The 26,476-nt window shown below is 42.3% G+C and overlaps 2 protein-coding genes and 1 long non-coding RNA gene across 5 annotated transcripts; 1 reads left to right on the forward strand and 2 right to left on the reverse strand.

The window, feature by feature from the left end:
• Nucleotides 1-229: 229 nt before the first annotated feature.
• On the reverse strand, nt 230-3,091 carry LOC109906002 (hepatocyte cell adhesion molecule-like). 3 transcript variants are annotated; one of them, XM_020503635.2, is made up of 5 exons: nt 2,768-3,091; nt 2,132-2,470; nt 1,528-1,782; nt 1,096-1,203; nt 230-995 (listed from the first exon to the last, which is right to left on the reverse strand). In XM_020503635.2, the coding sequence occupies exons 2-5, from the start codon at nt 2,313-2,315 to the stop codon at nt 934-936; spliced, it is 609 nt and encodes a 202-aa protein (XP_020359224.2). In that variant the 5' UTR covers nt 2,316-2,470; nt 2,768-3,091; the 3' UTR covers nt 230-933. The 3 variants fall into 3 exon arrangements, with proteins under 3 accessions (XP_020359224.2, XP_020359223.2, XP_020359225.2); XM_020503634.2 differs by having other exon boundaries at nt 230-999; XM_020503636.2 differs by having other exon boundaries at nt 230-992; nt 2,768-3,088.
• A 589-nt stretch (nt 3,092-3,680) lies between these two features.
• Nucleotides 3,681-7,152, reverse strand: LOC109904731 (uncharacterized). The gene is made up of 2 exons (XR_002257215.2): nt 6,985-7,152; nt 3,681-4,032 (listed from the first exon to the last, which is right to left on the reverse strand). It is a non-coding gene; the product is annotated as an uncharacterized LOC109904731 (long non-coding RNA).
• Nucleotides 7,153-7,208: 56 nt separating this feature from the next.
• On the forward strand, nt 7,209-21,058 carry LOC109905076 (DNA ligase 1). Its single transcript, XM_020502232.2, has 11 exons — nt 7,209-7,434; nt 8,166-8,227; nt 8,326-8,453; nt 14,151-14,314; nt 14,430-14,588; nt 16,705-16,834; nt 16,947-17,020; nt 17,137-17,362; nt 17,703-18,818; nt 18,912-19,003; nt 19,186-21,058. The coding sequence occupies exons 1-11, from the start codon at nt 7,318-7,320 to the stop codon at nt 19,219-19,221; spliced, it is 2,304 nt and encodes a 767-aa protein (XP_020357821.2). The 5' UTR covers nt 7,209-7,317; the 3' UTR covers nt 19,222-21,058.
• The last annotated feature ends 5,418 nt before the right edge of the window (nt 21,059-26,476 follow it).

Below are 26,476 nucleotides of genomic sequence, written 5' to 3' on the forward strand. Positions count from 1 at the left end.
TCTGTATATCACCCTTACCTTGTCACATCACAACTGATTAGCTCAAACGCATTAAGAAGGGTAAAGAATCCACAAATTAACTTTTAACAAGGGACTCCTGTTAATTGAAAAGCATTCCAGGTGACTAACTCATCGCCCATCATTCTAGGAAGTAGGAGACAGATCTGGTGACTTAGTTTGTTGTGCTTTAAACAAAAAGTAGTAGATAATGAAAATGACACACAATGACTGTTTTTCAAATAACCAACAGATGATTTAATGTTGATGGATGTGGTTAAGACTCTATGTACCAACTACAGTAGACTATGAAAATAAAAATGACTCCTGTTGAATGACTACACACAAAATGCATTTCTCATTATTTTGATTATTAAGCAGTCACATATGTGTCGTTTAGCCAGAGCAATATGTAGAGCTTGTGAAAGTTATCATTTGTAATAATTATTTGGCAAGTTATTAAAATGAGGTCCAGAATGTTTTAAAAGTAGTAGATAATGAGAAATGACGTCCAGAATGTTTAAAAAATGGTAGATTCTGAAAAATTATGTCCAGGATTTTTTAAAAGTAATAGTTCATAGAAAATGAGGTCCAGAATGTTTTAAAAGTTGCTTGCTTGTATTTCTATGAATTCAAAATCACACAAATACACTATATTAAAGCATAATAAAGTTAAGAAGGAAAGCGTTTTGTTACCTTTCACCATTTAACACGTCTTCCCAATATCATACATTTAGGTTACTGTATGTCACAAGCAACATAAAACAAAACACTGCAATGCAATACACTGTACTATAAGCTCAGTATAAATTCTAAATGATAATAAAAGCCTAATTAAACCTTTTATTAAAGAGCGAAAACAAATATTTTCAATGATTGGCAATATTAAATCATCATCATGTAATCTCACAGCCTAGTTGGTCTCCATAGCACCTCTCAGGACATTAACACCCTCATCTGAGTCCCACCATGATCCACCTGAGACTGCATACATTCTGCTTACTCAACATCAGAGAGAGAGAGAAAATTAAGCAGAATAAAATGAGAAACGTATTAAACAAAATACCTTCAATAAAGGTACAATGGTGCATTACTGACCTTCTTTATGATGATAGGTTTCCTTCTTGTAGAAACAGTATGATCCCAGACAGACTGTCAGAAGAATGAAGACTTCAGCGAGTTGGAAATAAACAAACACACTGACTCCTGGTTCCAGGGAACAGAAGGGAGACAGAATGACACTTAAATTAAGTATTCAGCTAATTTTGACAAGCTATGTGTTAGAAAAATGGTCAAAAATCAGATTTATTGACGTTTCCATGTGGTCTATATTAAAGAAAATATCAAAGGGATGTAAAAGAGACTAATTTCGTAGAACGACCCTAAAGGTCATGATGACAATGACGATGAAGTCAATCATCATCATTAATATCAATATAATCATGTATTATTTTGCATGATGTGTCTGCTAAACTAAACAAAGTGACACAGAGAGTACAGGGTTGACAATGTGAGAGTAGAGTAGCTTACCTGGACAAGGTGAGATTCTCTTGCTGATAGAATCACTGCGGATGTAGTTTCTGACGGTACAGGTGAGATTTCCTGACAGGCCTTTCTTCAGAGTGATGGTGTTTGTCTCGTTATCAGAAGAGGCCTTAGTGTCTCTCAGTGTCTTTCCATTCAGAGTCCAGCTGTACTGGGAACCATCCCCCTCAGAGGAGCAGGACACCTTCATCTCTCCATGGGACAGACACTCAGAGGACAGCTGAGGACTGGACACTGGAGCTGTGGGGGAAGAAGGATATGTAACTGTAGTAAGAGGGAAAAACACATTACAACACAACACCAGCCATTCTTCTTGAAAGCCACAGAAACTACTGTAGTCAACAGGAGCAGCAGATTCATGACACACAATGACTGTATTTCAAATACAAATTTCATGTTGATGGATGTGGTTATGACTCTATGTACCAACTACAGTAGACTATGAAAATAAAAATGACTCCATGGTTACACATAAAATGCATTTCTCATTATTTGTATTATTAGGTAGTCACATATTTGTAGTTTAGCCAGAGCAATAGCTTGTCAAAGTTATCATTTGTAATAATTATTTGGCAAGTTAGTTATTTACCTTTGATGAACAGTTGTAGTCCTCTGCTCCCTTGTGCTACCCCTGCTGAATTAAATGTTTCCTGCAGGTATTCACCAGAATCTGTACTTCGTGTGTTATTTAACCTCAATGTCCCATTGTTTATAAAGAAGTGTACTCTGTCTATAATGGGGGTGTCTCTTATTACCAATTTGTCCTTCTTCATTTTCAGTATCTCTGTTTTAGCACCAGTTGAGCCTTTCCAAAATGAGAGTGCATCATATCTCGTGGCATCAGTCACCAGCTGGAGATAGACAGTTCCTCCCAGAGCTCAATAACACTGAGATCCATTCTGTCTAGCATCACAGGAAGTTTCCAAGCCTGAAGATCAAGAAGAAAAACAGACACTGTAGTGGCTATCACTGTACTAACCCATGTCAAGTCATGTATCATTTTACAGATGAGGATACAAGCGACTAACAGTACAACCAAACCAACAGCATCAACGTGATAGGGATCATTAAGTCAGTGATCATTATCATGGGACAACTGTCTTCTACCGTGTTCTGAATATTGTCTATCACCATCCGTCATTTCTGCTACATGTATAGAAGACTCCTGATATTATATTCTGCATAAAAGAAGAGGGAAAGCAACACATATAAAGATGTTTCTTACCATGAGACACTCCTGCTGAGATCACCAACAGTTCTAAAACAGCCTCCATGTCTCTTTACAATGCAGGGTCTCAGTTTATCAAATTAACTTTGGTACTTCAACAAAGTCCTCTATTTTCTATTCAGAGCTGCATTTCCATAATCTGGCAATGTTTTACGGCTTAAACAAAAACCAATGCAAGGATAGTATGAGAGATAGCTGTTCCTGCCACTCAGAATATTTCACCCATTGTGTGACAAGCAAAAGAAGAGGTGTAATTTTTACCCTATTCATCGGTTCTGACATAGGAAAGAGGAAGAGCCTCATCGAAGTCTCACTTCTTCATTATATTAACAGCCAGTGGTGACCCGTAATTCAGAGCAGGTGGGACACCTGTTTTGAGTTCACCTGTTTATCTAGCTTTTTTTGCTGTTGCCTGTTTTGCATGTTATTTTAGTATGTGGGTTTCTGGATTTTTTTTTGATTCCGTCTCTCACAGTTGAAGTGTACCTATGATAAAAAATTACAGACCTCTACATGCTTTGTAAGTAGGAAAACCTGCAAACTCGGCAGTGTATCAAATACTTGTTCTCCCCACTGTATATAACAGGAAATCCGGGGCAAAAAAAGGCAAAAAGGCATCGTTAGTGAGGCAGGCAAACACTATCATACACGGGAGAAGTAAATCACTGGGAAAACCAGCACTCTGAAAGACGTGTGTCACAAAACAAACAATACCTCATAGTGATGGGGTGCAAGAACTGAACAACATAGTGTGTGTAAATGACATACAGGTGTGTGAACAGGTGATCAAAATTCAGGTGATTGGGATTTGGAGAGTGAGCTGCGTTCAGGGATCTACGTGTTTGAGAGTGTGAGTTGGAAGCAAACGTTACAAAAACATATTAAATCAATAACAGACGGACACACTACGGCAAGTGTATACAGTTTAGTTGTTCATTTACATTTTATGCAAATATGTACAGAAATATGGGAACGTTAGATACTAATAGTTACAGTAACAAAAGAAGCAACAGAGCTTTAATGTTATGTCTAAATATCAACCCTTCACAAGAATCTCTCTCATTGGTCAAGCTGTATTCCAGCATACACAGTCTCCTCCCGCCCCTCAGGTCTGTCTCTCTCTGTGGTTGGTCTGGAACCCTTCAATACTACAACCTGTCCATACTCCACATCCTCTGGAACCTCCCTGTGTTTCTCCATCTTCTTTAGAAAATTGATGTCAGCATATTCCAGTTCTGGACTCTCATCAGCATCTGTGGGGACTGGGGAGATGTGACATGAGTGTTTGGGGGGGAAAAGGGTAGGATACTGCACAGATTGTTTGTTGACATTTAACATTTGGGGGTATGTTTTTTTGTTGTTGAATTTGACCCTGTTTTCTCCCCAATTTTGTGGTATCCAATTGTTTTTAGTAGCTACTATCTTGTCTCATCGCTACAACTCCCGTACGGGCTCGAGAGAGACGAAGGTTGAAAGTCATGCGTCCTCCAATACACAACCCAACCAAGCCAAGCCGCACTGCTTCTTAACACAGCGTGCATCCAACCCGGAAGCCAGCCACACCAATGTGTCGGAGGAAACACCGTGCACCTGGCAACCTTGGTTAGCGCGCACTGCGCCCGGATGACGCTAGGCCAATTGTGCGTCGCCTCACGGACCTCCCGGTCGCGGCCGGTTACGACAGAGCCTGGGCGCGAACCCAGAGTCTCTGGTACAGCGCCCTTAACCATTGCGCCACCCGGGAGGCCTCATTTGGGGGTATGTTAAACATCTCCAATCCAAAATTAAATCTAGAATTGGCTCCCTATTTCGCAACAAAGCATCCTTCACTCATGCTGCCAAACATACCCTCGTAAAACTGACCATCCTACCGATCCTCGACTTCGGCAATGTCATTTACAACATAGACTGCATCCAATTTGTTGAGTAGAGTGTTGGAGGCTATCACAGTGCCATCCGTTTTGTCACCAAAGCCCCATATACTACCCACCACTGCGACCTGTACACTCTCGTTGGCTGGCCCTCGCTTCATACTCGTCGCCAAACCCACTTGCTCCAGGTCATCTACAAGTCTCTGCTAGGTAAAGCCCCACCTTATCTCAGCTCACTGGTCACCATAGCAGCACCCACCCGTAGCATGCGCTCCAGCAGGTATATCTCACTGGTCACCCCCAGAGCCAATTCTTCCTTTGGCCGTCTCTCCTTCCAGTTCTGTGCTGCCAATGACTGGAACGAACTGCAAAAATCACTAAAGCTGGAGACTCTTACCTCCCTCACTAGCTTTAAGCACCAGCTGTCAGAGCAGCTCACAGATCATTGCACCTGTACATAGCCCATCCAACTACCTCATCCCCATGCTGTATTTATTTATCTTGCTCCTTTGAACCTCAGTATCTCTACTTGCACATTCATCTTCTGCACATTCTACCATTCCAGTGTTTAATTGCTATATTGTAATTACTTGGCCACCATGGCCTATTTATTGCCTTACCTCATTTGCACATGCTGTATATAGATCTTTCTACTGTATTATTGATTGTATGTTTGTTTATTCCATATGTAACTCTGTGTTGTTGTATGTGTCGAACTGCTTTGCTTTATCTTGGCCAGGTCGCAGTTGCAAATGAGAACTTGTTCTCAACTAGCCTACCTGGTTAAATAAAGGTGAAATAAAATTTTAAAAATACTGTATTTTATACCATCTATTGCACCTTGCCTATGCCGCTCGGCCATTGCTCATCCATATATTTATATGTACATATTCTCATTCAGTCCTTTTAGATTTGTGTGTATTAGGTAGTTGTTGGGGAATTGTTCGATTACTTGTTCGATATTACTGCACTGTCCGAACCAGAAGCACAAGCATTTCGCTACACTCGCATTAACATCTGCTAAGCATGTGTATGTGACCAATAAGATTTGACAGTGTTAGAATAAATAATAAAACAAGGCATTGATTTATACCGCTTTAAATGGCATTTTATATATGTTAAGTATTTCTATCAAGTCAAAACTGGAATTTGTATACATTTTATAGAATAAATCATCTAGTTTGATGATTCTGTGACAAATGGTGAATTAGCTATTGATTTATACAGCTTTAAATTGCATTTGAAAGATTTGATGCATTTCCATCAAATCAAAATAGATATTTTATTCAAAACAAAGGTTGTAAAAATATGCTAGACATTTATAGAATACACCATATCTATTTTTATGTTTCTGTGACAATCAATTAATTAGTTATTGATTTTTACAGTTTTAAACGGCTTTTGGCGAATGTCTGTTGAATGTCTGAATGTGTGAATATAAAACCAACTTTACCTAGCTTGTCACAACACCCATACCGCTAGCCAGCTACTATAGCTGGCTAATGTTGGCTAGTCAGCTAGCTTGCTAAATAGCGATTTTCGTTTTTACATTTTTTATTTATCCGTTATTTTACCAGGTAAATTGACTGTGAACACGTTCTCATTTGCAGCAACGACCTGGGGAATAGTTACAGGGGAGAGGAGGGGGATGAATGAGCCAATTGTAAACTGGGGATTATTAGGCAGTCAATAATACAGTATAAACAAGTCTATATACAATGTGAGCAAATGAGGTGAGAAGGGAGGTAAAGGCAAAAAAGGCCATGGTTGCAAAGTAAATACAATATAGCAAGTAAAACACTGGAATGGTAGATTTGCAATGGAAGGATGTGCAAAGTAGAAATAAAAATAATGGGGTGCGAAGGAGCAAAATAAATTAAATACAGTTGGGAAAGAGGTAGTTGTTTGGGCTAAATTATAGGTGGGCTATGTACAGGTGCAGTAATCTGTGAGCTGCTCTGACAGTTGGTGCTTAAAGCTAGTGAGGGAGATAAGTGTTTCCAGTTTCAGAGATTTTTGTAGTTCGTTCCAGTCATTGGCAGCAGAGAACTGGAAGGAGAGGCGGCCAAAGAAAGAATTGGTTTTGGGGGTGACTAGAGAGATATACCTGCTGGAGCGTGTGCTACAGGTGGGAGATGCTATGGTGACCAGCGACCACCGTGATGGTTTGAGGGTCAGATTGGGAATTTAGCCAGGACACCGGGGTTAACACCCATACTCTTACGATAAATTAACTTTATGACAGAAAAATGTGCATAACCATTGGTCTTTACATTAACTAGCATAATCCTCTCAACTGTACATTTGTTTTGCATGATTCGTTTTGACGTTAAAATGACTTACATTTGCTTCCATCGTAGTATTCTTGTCAGCCATTTTTGCTGAAGAAAGTCACCAGCGTTGGGTCCCATCGCGTCAAATTCATCATGGGAAACACTCGATATGACTTTGCATAATGTTGGAAAAGATGTACAATACCCAGTCAGTGCACCCGCAGTGGTAGCACTACAATTCCCATCATGCACACGGTCTTGGGCGGATAGACACTCATGGGCCAAAGTTGAAAGTTTACCATGCCCGATGTGAAGAACGAAAGCATGCACACCGATGTGGCCAAGTTTATTAAATTAGTTAAAATGTAACGTTATCTTGTTGTGTTTGTGTTAACGTTTGAATATGTCTTTAAGGAAGGTGCAGGCTTCAAATCAAAAATTGAACCATTTGATCTACCAGTATTTAAAAGAGAATGGCTTCCAGAAAGCTGCAGAAGAACTCAAGAAGCATGTGAAGAAGGTCGATATATCTATTATGTTTCTTGTGTTAACGTCTGAATATGTCTTTAAGGAAGGAGCATGCTTCAAATAAAAAATTGAACCATTTGATCTACCAGTATTTAAAAGAACGGCTTCCAGAAAGCTGCAGAACTCAAGAAGCATGTGAAGAAGGTCGATATATCTATTATGTTTCCTGCTTAATGCCATTGTAACATTAGCGCTATCTCCTTAGGAAACGTGTTACGATGTAATAAAATAGTTTTAACAGTGTAGCTAGGAGGAACAGCCGAAGCGACGCTTGAACAAGAGTCTATGCAACAAGAATCAATTGCAGGGTTCCCCAATAGGCAGCCCGCGCCTGCTTATTTGAACCCGGTTCCCAAGTACACCAGTAGAGAGTCGTATGTGATCGTATCCCAATGTAAACAAGGTTTGAAATGATTCTGTTTTTGTCCAATACTATATATTTCTGGGATTCTTGCGGTCAATTTGCAGTGTATAAATTATTTATAACTAGGTTCCGGTCTCCGGACCATCCGCTCAAGGAATGAATCTTATTGGGGACCCCTACTATATGCTCTCTACCAATGACAGTGCCATGAAGGTCCAGACCTCTTGGTAGAGGCTGTAGACTATACATGGAGATTACACTAACAGATTGAACTCTGCTGTGTATAGTTTCTTGTTTTCATTATGTAGCTAGCTAGATATCCCTGTCTTTGATTTTGTCAGTCTTTATTTTTTGTAAAGGGTGGAGAACCAGAAGCCTTGTCAACATCACTACTGGAGATCTACAATAAATGGTTCGGAGAGTGAGTAGCCTACACTTTTTCTTAAAATACCAGCCATTATTTTGTCTGATAAATTGATTGCATTGGGTTTGATTTTAACATTCAACTGTGTTCTTAAGTACTTCCAAGACCACAGAAAAGGGAACAGAACCGGATTCTTCCAAGTTAAAAAAGAACTGTCAAGCAGACCCTGAAAGCAGCACAGAGAGCTCAAGTTCAGCAGAGGAAGAAACAAAACCTGTGAAAGGTACAGCCTTTATCTCCAATCATCTAACAGCTCCTGTTAAAGGTACAGCCTTTATCTCCAATCATCTAACAGCTCCTGTTAAAGGTACAGCCTTTATCTCCAATCATCTAACAGCTCCTGTTAAAGGTACAGCCTTTATCTCCAATCATCTAACAGCTCCTGTTAAAGGTACAGCCTTTATCTCCAATCATCTAACAGCTCCTGTTAAAGGTACAGCCTTTATCTCCAATCATCTAACAGCTCCTGTTAAAGGTACAGCCTTTATCTCCAATCATCTAACAGCTCCTGTTAAAGGTACAGCCTTTATCTCCAATCATCTAACAGCTCCTGTTAAAGGTACAGCCTTTATCTCCAATCATCTAACAGCTCCTGTTAAAGGTACAGCCTTTATCTCCAATCATCTAACTAACTGTAGTGTCAGACATACAGTATAGGAGACTAAATCCAAAGTAAACAACAACCACTCATTTTGGAATGAGATGTTTGACAAGCAGGTGTCCACATACTCTTGGTCATATAGTGTACAATGCCTTCAGAAAGTATTCAGACCCCTTTACTTTTTCCACATTTTGTTATGTTACAGCCTGACATTTCACATTCTTAAAATAAACTGGTGAGCCTAACTGAACTAAGACAGGGAATTTATACGAGGATTAAATGTCAGGAATTGTGAAAAACTGAGCTTTTAAATGTATTTGGCTACGGTGTATGTAAACTTCCAATTTCAACTGTATATATGGCCTTGACTAGAATACAATATATACATATGAAGTGTGTAAAACAGTATGTTAACATGATTAAAGTGGCCAGTGTTCCATGTCTATGTACATTGGGTGACAATCTTAAGGTGCAGGAATGAGTAACCAGGTGGTAGCCGGCTAGTGACAGTGACTGGACGTAGGCCTGCTAGTGGCGACTATTTACGAGTCTGATTAAGTTGTTTTTCAGTCTCTCTGTCCCAGCGTTGATGCACCTGTACAGCCCTCTCCTGGATGGTAGCGGGGTGAACAGGCCATATCTAGGGGGCTGGAGTCCTTGATTATCTTCTTGGCCTTCCTGTGACACTGGGTGCTGTAGTTGTCCTGGAGGGCAGGCAGTGTGCTCCCAGTGATGTGTTGGGCTGACTGAACCACTGTCTGGAGAGCCTTGCGGTTGCGGACGGTGCAGTTGCCGTACAGGTCGGTGATACAGCCCGACAGGATGCTCTCAATGGTGCATCTGTAAAAAGTTGTGATGGTCTTAGGGGCCAAGCCAAATTTCTTCAGCCTCCTGAGGTTGAGGAACAGATATATCAACCCAGTCTGTCAGACAGCACCATGAGCAGAGACATCACATCAACCCAGTCTGTCACAGACAGCACCAGGAGCAGAGACATCACATCAACCCAGTCTGTCACAGACAACACCAGGAGCAGAGACATCACATCAACCCAGTCTGTCACAGACAACACCAGGAGCAGAGATATCACATCAACCCAGTCTGTCACAGACAACACCAGGAGCAGAGACATCACATCAACCCAGTCTGTCACAGACAGCACCAGGAGCAGAGACATCACATCAACCCAGTCTGTCACAGACAGCACCAGGAGCAGAGACATCACATCAACCCAGTCTGTCACAGACAACACCAGGAGCAGAGACATCACATCAACCCAGTCTGTCACAGACAACACCAGGAGCAGAGACATCACATCAACCCAGTCTGTCACAGACAGCACCAGGAGCAGAGACATCACATCAACCCAGTCTGTCACAGACAGCACCAGGAGCAGAGACATCATATCACCCCAGTCTGTCACAGACAGCACCAGGAGCAGAGACATCACATCAACCCAGTCTGTCACAGACAGCACCAGGAGCAGAGACATCACATCAACCCAGTCTGTCACAGACAGCACCAGGAGCAGAGACATCACATCAACCCAGTCTGTCACAGACAGCACCAGGAGCAGAGACATCACATCAACCCAGTCTGTCACAGACAGCACCAGGAGCAGAGACATCACATCAACCCAGTCTGTCACAGACAGCACCAGGAGCAGAGACATCACATCAACCCAGTCTGTCACAGACAACACCAGGAGCAGAGACATCACATCAACCCAGTCTGTCACAGACAACACCAGGAGCAGAGACATCACATCAACCCAGTCTGTCACAGACAACACCAGGAGCAGAGACATCACATCAACCCAGTCTGTCACAGACAACACCAGGAGCAGAGACATCACATCAAAATATGTCTTTTCAATGTCTTTTCGACATCTTTTCAACATCTTGTGCTCATTGGGAAAGCAAGGTCTGAGACAGAGAGATACAGCTATGCAGCAAGACTTGTATTTTGGACTGTGAGTCAAAGGAACAGATAAGGATGTGAATTTGGTATTCTGAAGAGACATATTCATGACTCAAGGCTTGTGAAGTCTATCCTGATAAATACCGGATGTCTGTGGTATTTTTAAGACGGTGAAGGAAAGGATTTGATGCAGAATAAATTTGACGTATGAAGGTTTCTAATATCTACACAGATTGAGATCCATATCTGAGGACTGTGGAGGAAAGGAATGGACATTCATGAGCAATTGATTTTGTGAAGAGATATGTGAAGAGATATGTTTATATCTCAAGGCTCACAAAGTCTATTTTGATAAAGATACACTACATAACCAAAACTATGTGGACATATGCTCGTCGAACATCTCATTTCAGAATCATGGGGATTAATATGGAGTTGGTCCCCCTTTGCTGCCATAACAGTCTACACTCTTCTGGGAAGACTTTCCACTAGATGTTGGAACATTGCTGCGGGGATTTGCTTCCGTTCAACCACGAGCATTAGTGAGGTCGGGCACTGATGTTGGGCAATTAGGCCTGGCTCGCAGTCGGTGTTCCAATTAATCCCAAAGATGTGTGATGGAGTTGAGGTCAGGGCTCTGTGCAGGCTAGTCAAGTTATTGTGCTGACATTGCTTCCAGAGACAGTTTGAAACTCGGGAGTGAGTGTTGCAACCGAGGAAAGACGTTTTTTACGCACTTCAGCACTCGTCGGTCCCATTCTGTGAGTTTGTGTGGCCTTCCACTTCGCGGCTGAGCCATTGTTGCTCCTAGACGTTTCCAATTCACAATAACAGCACTTAAAGTTGACAAGGACAGCTCTAGCAGGGCAGAAATTTGATGAACTGACTTGTTGGAAAGGTGGCATCCCTTAGGCCATTCTACTGCCAATGTTTGTCTATGGAGATTGCATGGCTGTGTGCTTGATTTTATACACCTGTCAGCAACACTCATTTGAAGGGGTGTCCACATACTTTTGTATACACTACACCACGTATTCCCAAACTGCAGTATGCACAATGCCATCGGGGGTGCGCCAAATACAAATGTAATTCACATTTAAAAACAAAACATTTATATTTTCCAACGGGGCTATACATTTGGGTGAGTTTCTTTTTCTCTCCTGGGTAGCCTCGTTTCACTGCCAAAAATGAAATGAAACCATCTTGTATTCAGTGAAATAACAACACAATGTCAAATACAGGTAGCCTAGTCAAATAATTAACACCCAATCCTATTAACTGCTACTCTCTCGCAGGAAACCTTCACTCTTGCGCAGACATTTATAAATTAAACATGGCAATTTGAAAAATAAACCATGGGAGTTTATTTTAGCAAGAATTAATACGACTTTCGTGTAGTAAGATGTATAAAAGCAACAGATACCATTAATAAGAAGGGGCCAGAAGCGTCTTATATGGTGAGCTACCGAGTGGCTAGGACAGGCAAGCCCCATACTATTGTGGAGGACTTAATTCTTCCTGCTGCCACAAATATGGCTGGGACAAAGATGGGGGAAAAGACCCCAAAAACTATACTGACAATGCCTTCATCAAACAACACTGTTTCACGACACATCAGTGACCTGGCACGAGATGTTTTGAAACAACTACTGCTTCTTATACAAGCCAGTGAATCATATGCGTTACAGCTGGATGAGTCAACAGATGTGGCTGGCCTGGCACAGCTCCTGGTATATGCCCGTTACATTTATGGGGGGTCAATTAAGGAAGACATCCTCTTCTGCAAACCACTGGAAACCAGGACAACATGAGAGGATATTTGTATTGTACTGGACAGCTTTGTGACATCAAATGGACTTTGGTGGTCAAGATGTGTTGGTATCTGTACTGATGTCGCAAAAGCCATGACAGAGTGCAAGCAGTTGCTTCCGACGCCACTTGGGTACACTGCAGCATCTACCGAGAGGCTCTTGCTGCCATGGGAATGCCTGACAGCTTGAAAGACATTTTGGACACTACAGTGAAAATGGTTAACTTTGTTAAAGCAAGGCCCCTGAACTCTCGTGTATTTTCTGCATTATGCAATGATATAGGCAGCGACCATGTACTGCTTTTACAACATACAGAAGTGCGCTGGTTATCAAGGGGCAAAGTATTGACACTTTTTTATTGAAAGACGAGCTTGAAGTTCTCTTTACTGACCATTATTGCATGATGATGAGTTTCTCACACGACTGGCCTGTCTGGGGGATGTTTTTTCCCGCCTGAATGATCTGAATTGCAGGGACTCTCCGCAACTATATTCAATGTGCGGGACCAAATTAAGGCTATTATTAAGAAGTTGGAACTCTTCACTGTCATAATTAACAAGGACTGCATACAGATCTTTCCATCATTGTATGATTTTTTTTTGTGCAAATTAATTCAAGCTTAAGGACAATGTCAAATGTGATATAGTGAAGCACCTGAGTGAGCTGGGTGCGCAATTACACAGGTACTTTCCCGAAACGGACGACACAAACAACTGGATTTGTTATCCCTTTCATGCCCTGCCTCCAGTCTACTTACCGATATCTGAAAAAGAGAGCCTCGTCGAAATTGCAAAAAGCAGTTCTGTGAAAATGTAATTTAATCAGAAGCCACTGCCAGATTTCTGGATAGGGCTGCGCTCAGAGTATCCTGCCTTGGCAAATCGCGCTGTTAAGTCACTGATGCCCTTTGCAACCACGTACTTATGTGAAAGTGGATTCTCGGCCTTCACAAGCATGAAAACTAAATACAGGCACACTGTGTGGGGGAAATGATTTAAGTGAGACTCTCTCCAATACAACCCAACATTGCAGAGTTATGTGCATCCTTTCAAGCACACCCTTCTCATTAACCTGTGGTGAGTTATTCACCATTTTTGATGATCAAATAAGGTTTTATATGTAAGATGGCTAAATAAAGAGTTAATTATTGATTATTATTATATTATTATTTGTGCCCTGGTCCTATAACAGCTCTTTGTCACTTCCAACGAGCCGGGTTGTGACAAAAACTCATTCTTATGTTTAATAAATGTATTGTATAGTTTGTGTATGGCAGGCTTACAATGATGACAAAAAAACAACATTTAAGAGTACACTGACCCTGGTGCTAGAGGGGGTACGCAGCTGGAGGTTAAATGTTTGAAGGGGTACGGGACTATAAAATGTTTGGGAACCACTGTACTAGCTGATAGAAGATAGGTAAATTACTAATCCAACAGTTTGAAAATAGCAGAGCACTGGCTTTAACGGGTCGGAATTGCCAAGAACGTGCGTTTGACACTGGTGCCGCCTTAATGCCAGCTGGAATTAGAGCCCTGAAGATCATGTATGTCATGTTCTTTAACTCTGAGGATATCTGTCTTTCCAGGCTCCCAGACCCCAAAGCATCAGAGCCCAGCTACTGCCAGACCAGCTAAGGGCAGGGCTGCAGTGCAGAGCACCTCTGGGGGAAAGGCCACAGTGGGGGAGAGCTCTGGGTCTGACAGCTCAGAGGTCTCTGAAGACTCAGAGAGTAAGGAGACACCACCACAGGTGAGGAATCACACTGGTCAGTTCAGAAGTTAACACTGATAGGTCATGATGTCAAAGTGAGATATTCTTCCTGTTAATGATGGTGTCCTCTGTTCCTCTCCCCCACTGTTTAAAGAAAATCCCTGTGACACCCAATGCCAATCATGTTCCAGCTGCAAAGGTCAAGGCCAGGTCAGCGGTCACACCATTGACCCTGAACAAGAAACCAGCAGAGAGCTCAGACAGTGACAGCAGCTCAGGGAGTGAAGATGAGAGCCAGAGTCTGCTTCCACAGGTGAAATAGGAGGGGGTGGAGATACAGATGTTTCAAGTCTTAATGTCACATGCACAAGTACAGGGAAATGCCTTTTGTTTGGACACACCTACTCATTCAAGGGTTTTTCTTTATTTTTACTATTTTCTACATTATAGAATAATCGTGAAGACATCAAAACTATGAAATAACACATATGGAATCATGTATTAACTAAAAAAACAAATCAACATTTATTTTAGATTCTTCGAAGTAGCCACCCTTTGCCTTGATGACAGCTTTGCACACTCTGCTTGCTTTGGGACTATATGTGTGTGTTTGGACCATCTTTAGTGATTTGAACACTGAGGAACTTGAAGCTGTCTACCTGCTCCACTGCCACCCCATCAATGTGGATGGTGAGTGAGGGCAGTATGGAGAGCAATTGAAACTGCGTCATCTATGGACCTATTGGGGATATTGCAGTGGGTCTAAGGTGGCTGGGATGGTGGAGTAGATATATGCCATAACCAGCCCCTCAAAGCACTTCATGATTACAGAATTGAATGCTACAGGGTGGTAGTCATTGTGGCATGAAGCCTTAGAGTTCTTAGGAACAGGGATGATTGCGGTCATCTTAAAACATGTGGGGATTACAAGAGTTCTTGTCGGTTGTAAGAAATAATAGCGGATACATAACATGAAAGTAGACAAAAAATAGACTGCAAAATAATCACATGAATGGATGGAAGATTGTTGCATTGATACATTGATTGACAGTAGGGTTGAGTGCTCTGTCTTTGTAGCAGACATCCACCCCGACAAGCAGACCTGTTTGAGCATGACAAGGCCTTGTGCACAAAGCGAGATCCATACAGATGGTTTGTTGAGATCGATGTGGAAGAACTTGACTGGCCTGAACAGAACCCTGACCTTAAAAGCCACTCCTGCGTTTTCTTGGATGTGTGTTTAGGGTCGTTGTCCTGTTGAAAGGTGAACCTTTGACCCCAGTCTGAGGTCCTGAGCGCTCTGGAGCAGGTTTTCATCAAGGATCTCTCTGTACTTTGCGCCATTCATCTTTGCCTCGATGCAGACTAGTCTCCCAGTCCCTGCCGCTGAAAAACATCTCCACAGCATGATGCTTCCACAACCATGCTCCACCGTAAGGATAGTCACAGGTTTCCTCCAGACATGATGTTTGGCATTCAGGCCAAATAGTTAAATCTTAGTTTCATTAGACCATAGAATCTTGTTTCTGAAGATCTGAGAGTCTTTAGGTGCCTTTTGGCAAACTCCAAGTTGGCTTTCATGTGCCTTTTAATGAGGAGTGGCTTCTGTCTGGCCACTCTACCATAAAGGCCTGATTAGTGGAGTGCTGTGGAGATGGTTGTCCTTCTGTAAGTTTCTCCCATCTCCAGAGGAACTCTGGAGCTCTGTTAGAGTGACCATTGGGTTCTTGGTCACCTCGCTGACCAGGGCCCTTCAACCCACGATTGCTCGGTTTGGCCGGTTTGGCCAGCTCTAGGAAGAGACTTGGTGGTTCCAAACTTCTCTCATTTAAGAATGATGGAGGCCACTGTGTTCTTGGTGACCTTCAATGCTACAGACATTGTTTAGTACCCTTCCCCAGATCTCTGCCTTGACACAATCCTGTCTTGGAGCTCTACGGACAATTCTTTCAACTTCATGGCTTGGTTTTTGCTCTGACATGCACTGTCAACTGAGTGACCTTATATAGACAGGTGTGTGCCATTCCAAATCATGTCCAATCAATTTAATTTACCACATGTAGACTCCAATAAAGTTGTAGAAACATCTCAAGGATGATCAATGGAAACAGGATGCACCTGAGCTCAATTTCGAGTCCCATAGCAAATGGTCTCAATACTTGTAAATAAGGTATTTCTGTTTGTTTGTAATACATTTGCAAAAATTCAGAAAAAAATGTTTTCGCTTTGTATTGTGTGTAGATTGCTGATATTTTTTTTTATTTAATCAATTTTACAGAAGGCTGTAACGTAACAAAATGTGGAAAAAGTCAAGGGGTCTGAATACTTTCTGAGGACACTGTATATCCCTGTGTAGTGCGAAATAATCTTCATCATTCGTTTTCTTAACACATTTCTTCACTGTTTTATCTGACTTTATGCTGATTCAGACAACAGCTGCCACAACTAAAGCTACACCAGTGAAGCAACCAAAACCAAGTTCAACAGCCAAGACAAAAGCCACTCCTGCTACCCCAGCTAAACCAGTGGTTGCTGCTACGCCAAGCAAGGCACCATCTAGTAAGGATTCCAGTAATTCCAAACAAACTGTGTGTTCTGTTCTGTTCTATGTGTGTTCTGCCTTGATGGTGGTGTAAGTTAATGTAGGTTTGTCTCTTTCCCTTGTATGTAGCTTCCCCAGCCACACCACAAGGAAAGAAGGTGACCACAAAAGACAAGAAAGCAACAGCAACAAAGAAAGCACAGGTACAGATAACTCTCTAAGTTGACTTGTCTCATCTGTACGTGCTCATGGTGAACCACATACTGTGAGCTAGATAACTCCCCCTAACTGACTTATTCTTACCCAACCCTGGTTTCAGGCCTCAGCTTCATCAGCCAAGAGGAAGAGATGTGAAGAGAAACCAGGGGACATGCCCGCTAATGACAAGAGGAAGAAGCCCTCCCCTCCAAAGCCGGAGACTGTCATGGTCGCCATGCCTCAGACCCCTCCTGTTCCTCCTCCTACTGGGGGAGACGAGTCTGACTCAGACTCTGACACCGAACTGGATGTGGAGAAGTGGAAGAAACTGGCACGGGAACTGTCAGGTGAGAGAGAGGGGAGGAAGGGAGGGTGAGGGGGGAGGAGCAGAAGGGAGAGAGGGGAGGGAGAGATAGAAGAAGAGAGCAGGAGGGAGATGAGAGCATTGTGAGTCAGAGAGTGGGTGAAGGATTTAAAATAATAACAGCCATAAGACAGACAGCATCACCCTTTAATAATTTATTATGTCAATATAAACAGAACTGTATTATGTATTTTACATAAAGTACAGTAGGTGTTGACAGTTCATCTGCATGATGTATTTTACATAAAGTATAGGAGGTGTTCATAGTCGGTCTATGTTAGCCATGTTGTTTATTTACTGTCGACCTACCTCTCTGTCCACAGACGCTGATATTGCCAAAATAGACACCATCACTGCACTGAATGCTCCACCTGCTTCCACCTCACCTGCCTCAGCAGCAAAGAAAACAAGAGCACCGAGGAAGCCCAGGTCTAAATCTACACTGGAAACACCCCCAAATCCCAGGGCCAAATCTGCAACGAAAACACCAAAACCCAAGGCTGACACTGCAGTGAAAAAGGCTGGTCATGCTAAAAAGTTCAAAGCTACAACTGAAAAAAAAGCCATGGCTGAGAAGAATGGGAAGACCAAGACACCACCAGACAGTAAAGACAAGTCTAGTCAAGTGAAGAAGGCAGCACCTCCCTCCCCATCCCCTGAATGCCAAGCAGAGGAGATCAACAGTAATACAGCTGACCTAATAGCTGTAGCAGACAAACAGCCACCCTCCATGCTCTCTACCACAACACTTCATGGAAAACAGACAGCCAAGAAAGGAAAGAGGAAAAATGGGAACATTAATAAGGCTAAAGCAGATAATAATCTACCAGAACCCAAGAAGAAGAAAAAGGAGATTGTAGAGGAGAAGACGGAACCAGAGAAGAAGAAAAAGGAGAAGACGACTAAGGAGAATGGGGCAGAAAAAGAGAAGGAAAGAAAGAAGAAACAGGAGAAGATGAGCAGGGACAATGAGACTGAGAAGAAACGGGAGAAGATGAGCAGGGACAATGAGACTGAGAAGAAACGGAAGAAGATGAGCAGGGACAATGAGACTGAGAAGAAACAGGAGAAGATGAGCAGGGACAATGAGACTGAGAAGAAACAGGAGAAGATGAGCAGGGACAATGAGACTGAGAAGAAACGGAAGAAGATGAGCAGGGACAATGAGACTGAGAAGAAACAGGAGAAGATGAGCAGGGACAATGAGACTGAGAAGAAACAGGAGAAAATGAGCAGGGACAATGAGACTGAGAAGAAACGGAAGAAGATGAGCAGGGACAATGAGACTGAGAAGAAACAGGAGAAGATGAGCAGTGACAATGAGACTGAGAAGAAACGGGGAAAAGACAAGAACAAGACTAAAGGGAATGGCGTTAAAAGTGACCCACTACTTCCATCCACCACAGGAACGCCTGATCCTCCAACAGAGAAGAAGAAAAGTGAGTGACTCTTTCTCTAAAGTCCTTGTCTCAGACAACAAAATCACTTTATACTGAAGAGTGTCTGTTTAATGTGTGTTAAACTCTCTACAGAGAAGAACAAGCTGAAACTCTCAGTGGAGATTGCAGTGCCTGAGACTCCGGTCACCCCTGTACAGGCATCCACAAAGACCCCTCCTAGAAAGGTAAGGGAGCTATCATCCTCATCTTTCCCAAGGTGTAGAAGTAGTAGCAAGACAGACACACATGCTCTTTCTTGACGTTGAATTCCAGCATGTTTATACTGCTCACTGCATGCCTTAGTCCTCAGACCTATAACTGTTGCAATATACAGAGCCTTAAATGTTTTTGTTTTTGTTCTCCTCAGAAAAATAAATCATCTAAGAGTAAGTCAGGCCTTTAGAGATGAAGGTCAAATACAATGGGGCTGTGTCAAGTGTGGACCTGGACCCAGGATTCTACCTAAATGGTAGTTGAGCAATAATGGTAAAGACTGTCTGTCCACACAATGGTCTCCCTAGACCAAATCAACTGGGCCCAGCTTTTTCAAAAGTTATCTGGATTTCGCCTATCGGGGAGGTTGAAATGCATAGAAATAGAATTAATAGAACAGAAGTCCCCATTCAAGTCAATGATTTGTCTGTCCTATTCATACTATTTCTATGCATTTAATTGTATGCGATAGGCGAAATCCAGATAGATAACATTAGAAAAACCGGGCCCTGGGGATTTGTTAGATTTTTTTTACAACATTGTATACTGTATTAAATGAACACTTTTCCTGTTGGTACATTTTATTGAAGTTAAAACATTGATTTTTATTAGTTTATCCCCTCCAAAATAATTGTACAGTTTGCTGTTTTGCATACTATGTGATGTGCTGCAGCTATCTATGTTACTGTACATTTTAATTATGATGTTTCCTTGCATGTTTGTGTGATAGTGACAAACAGTCAATGTCAAGTTTACTATAGCATTAGCCCATTCATAGCCGCTAACTACCTTTAGGGCCTATTGATGATAGTAACTTCTGACCGGGGGAGTTTTGTTAAGAGCCCCGACACTCTTTCTGAATGTGAACATGCATTGCTTGCGGTACGAATTTTGAAACATAAGGAACATACACTACCGTTTAAAAGTTTGGGGTCACTTAGAAATGTCCTTGTTTTTGAAAGAGAAGCACATTTTTTGTCCATTAAAATAATTTCAAATTGATCAGAAATACAGTGTAGACATTGTTAATGTTGTAAATGACTATTTTAGCTGGAAACGGCAGATTTTTTATGGAATATCTACATAGACGTACAGAGGCCCATTATCAGCAACCATCACTCCTGTGTTCCAATGGCACGTTGTGTTAGCTAATTCAAGTTTATCACTTTAAAAGAGTAATTGATCATTAGAAAACCCTTTTGCAATTATGTTAACACAGCTGAAATCTGTTGTTCTGATTAAAGAAGCAATCAAAACTTTCAAAAACAAGGACATTTCTAAGTGACCCCAAACTTTTGAACAGTAGTGTATATATTCATATCAGTGAGAAAAATATATACTTTATAGGGTTAAGGTTCCCACACAGCCATTTCTCCATGTTACTGCGCTTGTTTATGGAAAACAGACGGAAAACAAAAGCGACTACCTGTGCTATCTGCGTCTCCGAACACCTGTGTGTAAACGGAAGGCAGACGCCACAAACGTGTTGTCACTGAACAATACTGTCGGCTGTGTTAATACTGGTTAAAACAGTGTACAGTTAGTGTGTATTTTCCATTTGTGAAATGATTTTGATATGAAATGAAAGTAGAGGGATTTATGTTTCTATAACCGTACCCCAATTGAGAATCGATTTCTGTTTAGATGCTGTTTTGGCTGGCAGAGCCAATTTTCCCTTTAAACAGAACATGTAAGGTCCTTGAACTATAAGGAGTAACGCTAGCCTCCTTTGACCCATTATTGCTCAGCATCTGCTGCTGTATGCCTTACGTGGTGAATACATATAGCCGATCCGAAATGGAGGTACAGATCAAATTAACCTCAAAATACCAATGAAACCCAGAGCCGTTATTTTACCCTAACACCCTAGTGATGAATGCATAACCTAAATGGTAAGCGAATCATGAGGTTGAAAAATATTTGAAAGATATTAGGACTAAGAACATTTTTCAAAAAGTTTCATGGTCAGAAAGCATGTTACTTTTCTACTGTATTTTTAATGAAATTAAAAGTCATATTTTTCTACAGTTTTGTGTTTTTAAGTGCATTTTGTTGCAGTAGGTTGGAGGCACTGGTGCCAATAGCTTTATCTTGAAGCACTCCTGAAGCACTTTACAGCTGGCCCACTTTATCACCATCATCTCGCACCTTGTCTTAAAACATGACTTTTGACTATTCTACCGACGAAGAAGATAACGTCAACAACTCTTGGTAAAATTTGACGCTAACAAACTCGTGTCTTATCAACTTAGCTATCAAACTTATTCAAACGGATAGATTGGTAGATATATGAAATGTTTAGGTTGAACGCAGTCCGCCACAAGGCTGGTCGTCAGGGCAGCGGTTCAGAGTTCAATTCAAGAGGCGAGCACATGAAAAAGGTGAGTTCAGCTAAAGTCAGAACCATGGAGGAATAATTCAACCTAATCATCTGCTATACAATTGGCTACTTTTGCTTTCAGATGCCATTCAAATGTCATTCATGTGCAATCATGTAATGGGAAAAGTCAAATTGTCAATCCATTTTGAAATGTCCAAAGAAACGTTAGAACCTAATCTAAACTAATGTCTATATTATCGAAAAATAAGTTTGAAGGTTTATACCCTGAATATGAAAGATTGGCGCCGGAGGTGATGGCCGCCGTTTTAATTGTGCTATTTTGTGTGTTTTTTTGCGCTATTTTTTTACTTTTTGTTTTGTACATAATGTTTCCGCCATCGTTTCCTATGACAGAAAATAGCTTCTGGATATCAGAACAGCAATAACCTTGAACTGGAGTCGGACGCAAAGGATATACTGATCTTCCTAGACCAAACCCAAATCCCCATAATTCGTATGAAGAGGAGATGCCGTTACAGAGGTCGAAAAGCCGGTTGCCTGGCGAGACTGCGTCAGCAAGTGGATAATCCACCTTCACCCTCTGTTCTACTAGCGAACATGCAATCACTGGAGAATAAACTGGATGAGCTCCGTTCGAGACTATCCTATCAACAGGACATTAAAAACTATAGTATCCTATGTTTCACAGAGTCGTGGCTGAACCAGGACATGGATAATATATAGTTACCTGGGTTTTCCGTACATTACCAAGAGAGTTTTCATCTATATATTTCGTGGCTGTCTATTAACCACCACAAACCGATGCTGGCACTAAGACCATATTTTCAACCTCTCCCTGTCCCAGTCTATAATACCTGCATGTTTCAAGCAGACCACCATAGTCCCTGTGCCAAAGAACGCCAAGGTAACCTGCCTAAATGACTACCGCCCGTTGCACTCACATCTGTAGCCATGAAATGCCTTGAAAGACTGGTCATTGCTCACATCAACACCATCATCCCATAAACACTTGACCCACTCCAATTCACATACCACCCCAATAGATCCACAGATGACGCAATCTCTATTGCACTCCACTCTGCCCTTTCCCACCTGGACAAAAGGAACATTCTACATGTTCATTGTTCATTGGCTATAGCTCAGCATTCAACACCATAGTGCCCTCCAAGCTCATCACTTAGCTATGGACCCTGGGACTAAACACCTCCCTGTGCAATTGGATCCTGGACTTCCTGACTGGCCGCCCCCAGGTGGTAAGGGTAGGTAACAACACATCCTCCACGTTGACCCCTCAATACCGTGGCCTGTTTTTAGTCCCCTCCTGTACTCCCTGTTCACCCATGACTGCGTGGCCAAGCACGACTCCAACAATATGATTAAGTGTGCCGACGACACAACGGTGGTAGGCCCAAATTACAGACAATAATGAGAAAGCCTATAGGGAGGAGGTCAGAGTCCTGGCAGTGTTGTACCAAGACAACAACTTCTCACGGCAGGTAGCCTAGTGATTAGAGCGTTGGACTAGTAACCGGAAGGTTGCAAGATCGAATCCCCAAGTTGACAAGGTAAAAATCTGTCGGTCTGCCTCTGAACAAGGCAGTTATCCGTTAACCCACTGTTCCTAGGCCATCATTGAAAATAAGACTTGCCTAGATAGTTGTGACACCAAGATAGTTGTGAAGAGGATACGACAATTCCCCTTCATGAAGCTGAAAAGATTTGGCATGGGCCCACAGATCCTCAAAAAGTTCTACAGCTGCACCATTGAGAGCATCCTGACCGGTTGCATCACCGCTTGGTATGGCAACTGCTCAGGATTTCGACAGCAAGGCGCCACAGAGGGCAGTGCGCACAGCCCAGTACATCAATGCGGCTGAGCTTCCTGCCATCCAGGACCTCTATACTAAGCACTGTCAGAGGAAGGCCCTAAACATTTTCAAAAATTCCAGTCACCCAAGTCATAGACTGTTCTCTCTGCTACCACACACATTCCTTCACACTCTTCACATACGCTGCTGCTACTCTCTGTTTATTATCTATCATAATCACTTTACCCACATATTACCCCAAACTAACCCGTAACCCTGCACATTGACTCGGTATCCCTTCTACACTGAAAAATATAAATGCAACATTTAAAGTGTTGGTCCCATGTTTCATGAGCTGAAATAAAAGATCCCAGAAAAGCTTATTTCTCTAATATTTTGTGCACAAATTTGTTTACATCCCTGTTATTGAGAATTTCTCCTTTGCCAAGACAATCAATCCACCTGACAGGTGTGTCATATTAAAAAGCTAATTAAACAGCATGATCATTACACAGGTGCACTTTGTGCTGGGGACAATAAAAGGCCACTCTTAAATATGCAGTTTTGTCACAGAACACAATGCCACAGATGTCTGAAGTTTTGAGGGAGCGTGCAATTAGCATGCTGACTTGCAGGAATGTCCATCAGAGCTGTTGCCAGTAAATAGAATGTTAATTTCTCTACCATAAGCCGCCTCCAATGTAGTTTTCGGTATTTGGCAGTACGTCCAACCGGCCTCACAACTGCAGACCACGTGTATGGTGTAGTGTGGGTGAGCGGTTTGCTGATGTCACGTTTTGAACAGATTGCCCCATGGTGGTGGTGGGGTTATGGTATGGGCAGGCAGGCAGGCAGGCAGGCATAAGCTGGTGGTAGGGTATGGGCAGGCAGGCATAAGCTACGGACAACGAATACAATTGCATTTTATTGATGGCAATTTGAATGCACAGAGATACCGTGACGAGATCCTGAGGCCAATTGTCGTGCCATTCATCCCACATTAACCTCATGTTTAAGCATGATAATGCACGGCCCAATGTTGCAAGGATCTGTACACAATTCCTGGAAGCTGAAAATGTCCCAGTTCTTCCATGGCCTGCATACTCACCAGACATGACAGCCATTGAGCATGTTTGGGAGGCTCTGGATTCACGTTTACGACAATGTGTTCCACTTCCCACCAATATCCAGCAACTTCACACAGCTATTGAAGAGGAGTGGGACAACTTTCCACAGGCCACAATCAACAGGCTGATCAACTCTATGTGAAAGAGATGTGTCACATCACCTTTTTTTAAGGCATCTGTGACCAACAGACGCATATCTATATCAGTCATGTGAAATCCATAGATTAGGGCTTAATGAATGTATTTCAATTGACTGATTTTCTTATATGAACTGTAACTCAGTAAAATCTTTGAAATTGTTGCATGTTGTGTATATTTTTGTTCTGTGTATATGCTTCTCTGCTAAAATCTGGGTAAAAGATTAAAAAGAATGTGAGTCTAATTCAGTACATTTAGTTATTGCCTGCTGTTCTAAAGTCTACCAACCTTACCAGCAGGATTGCCTGCTAAAATAGTTAGAACAAGCTAGCTACTCTAAATTGATTGATATGAGGTAGATAGCACTAACAGTGGACACACTCGCCAGCGATCAGGTATTGTGCTCTAATATAACAACCACGTGTCTGAGACGAATATTCTAGTCAGTAACCCAGCAGAGAAGTACAGCAACTAGCAGCTGAAGGACACTGAATATGACAGATATTTTATCCTCTCAATCCTGGGACCGTTGTTCTGCCTTCTCTTCCCTAGGTGGCGGAGCTGTTCAAGAGGCTGGAAAAGGAGGTCCACCTGAGAGCTCTGAGGAAAGCCCTCCGCAGCCCCTCAGCCCACCTCACCCTCATCATGTATGAGGGTCTTTCTCTGTCTGTATGTTTCTCTCTATATCTGTGTGTACGTGTGTCTATGTAAGTGTGTGTGTATATCAGTAGGTGTTATCCCTTGTCTCTGTCCTATCTGTATCAGGCAGCAGAGCCGTATTGCGGTCCTGGTGACCAACCTCAGTGGCCCCAACCTTCAGCGGCTTGTGGAGGCTGCCTGCTGTCTCTACGAGCTGTCCCACTCCCTCCACACCCTACCTGATCATCTTCCTGTCTGGACAGAGGCCCAAATTCAGTCAGTCCCACAGTTCTGTCAATGGAGTGGACCTACCTGCCATTGTCTCTCCCAGCTCGTCTCAGCGAACCACGCAGCAGGGAGAATCATCCCGTAAGTTAACATTATGGCCTTAGTTTGGCGATGATAATATACTATATTATAGAAACGTCATTAGACACCTTTCAGAGATGCCATTGAGAGATCCATTCATAGTCAGTATTATGCTCTCCTGTCAGACAGACAGACAGACAGACAGACAGACAGACAGACAGACAGACAGACAGACAGACAGACAGACAGACAGACAGACAGACAGACAGACAGACAGACAGACAGACAGACAGACAGACAGACAGACAGACAGACAGACAGACAGACAGACAGACAGACAGACAGACAGACAGACAGGCAGACAGACAGACAGACAGACAGACAGACAGACAGCCTTGGCCAAGCCAAGGCCAAACTGGTGTCTGCATCCCAAATTTCACCCTATTCCCCATATAGTACACTTATTTTGACCTGAGCTCTATGGCACCTGCTCAAAAGTAGTGTAATATGTAGAGAAAAGGGTTCCATTTGGGGACACACACTTTAACACTTTAACCTGGGTGTTTTAAATGTACCTTTATTTAACTAGGCAAGTCAGTTAAGAACAAATTCTTATTTTCAATGACGGCCTAGGAACAGTGGGTTAACTGCCTTGTTCAGGGGCAGAACAACATATTTTTACCTTGTCAGCTCGGGGATTCGATCAGTTACAAGACCAACGCTCTAACCACTAGGCTACCTAACGTCCCTGGGTGACGTTACAACCTGCCGGTGTAACATGTCACCCAGGAGGACCAGCTACTATGTATTGTTGCCATGGATATAGTACCATTATACAGGATGTGGTGGCACTGTGTGATTCACAGTCTGTTTGTTGCCCTCTTGTCAATAGCAACGTGTACAAAATGGCGCCGACAGAGAGGGCCGCCTCGCTTCTAGTCTTTAGGAACTTTGCTGTATTTTGTTTTTTTATGTATTATTTCTTAGATAGTTAGCCCAGAAAATCTTACGTTATTACTTTTTCAAATATTGCAAGTATTTCACGTATGTGACCAATAAAATGTTATTTGACTTGGTGGCCCA

This window comes from Oncorhynchus kisutch, linkage group LG15 (assembly GCF_002021735.2).
Source record: "Oncorhynchus kisutch isolate 150728-3 linkage group LG15, Okis_V2, whole genome shotgun sequence".
Lineage (NCBI taxonomy): Eukaryota > Metazoa > Chordata > Actinopteri > Salmoniformes > Salmonidae > Oncorhynchus > Oncorhynchus kisutch.

Coding starts and splice junctions, on each gene's coding strand:
- LOC109906002 (XM_020503634.2), bottom strand. CDS start 2,315: ATGAAGAAGGACAAATTGGTAATAAGAGACACCCCCATTATAGACAGA. Junction 1,783..2,131: donor ACTACAACTGTTCATCAAAG/GTAAATAACTAA, acceptor CTTCCCCCACAG/CTCCAGTGTCCAGTCCTCAG. Junction 1,204..1,527: donor GAGAATCTCACCTTGTCCAG/GTAAGCTACTCT, acceptor CCCTGGAACCAG/GAGTCAGTGTGTTTGTTTAT.
- LOC109905076 (XM_020502232.2), top strand. CDS start 7,318: ATGTCTTTAAGGAAGGTGCAGGCTTCAAATCAAAAATTGAACCATTTG. Junction 7,435..8,165: donor TCAAGAAGCATGTGAAGAAG/GTCGATATATCT, acceptor TTTTTTGTAAAG/GGTGGAGAACCAGAAGCCTT. Junction 19,004..19,185: donor CAAAGACCCCTCCTAGAAAG/GTAAGGGAGCTA, acceptor TGTTCTCCTCAG/AAAAATAAATCATCTAAGAG.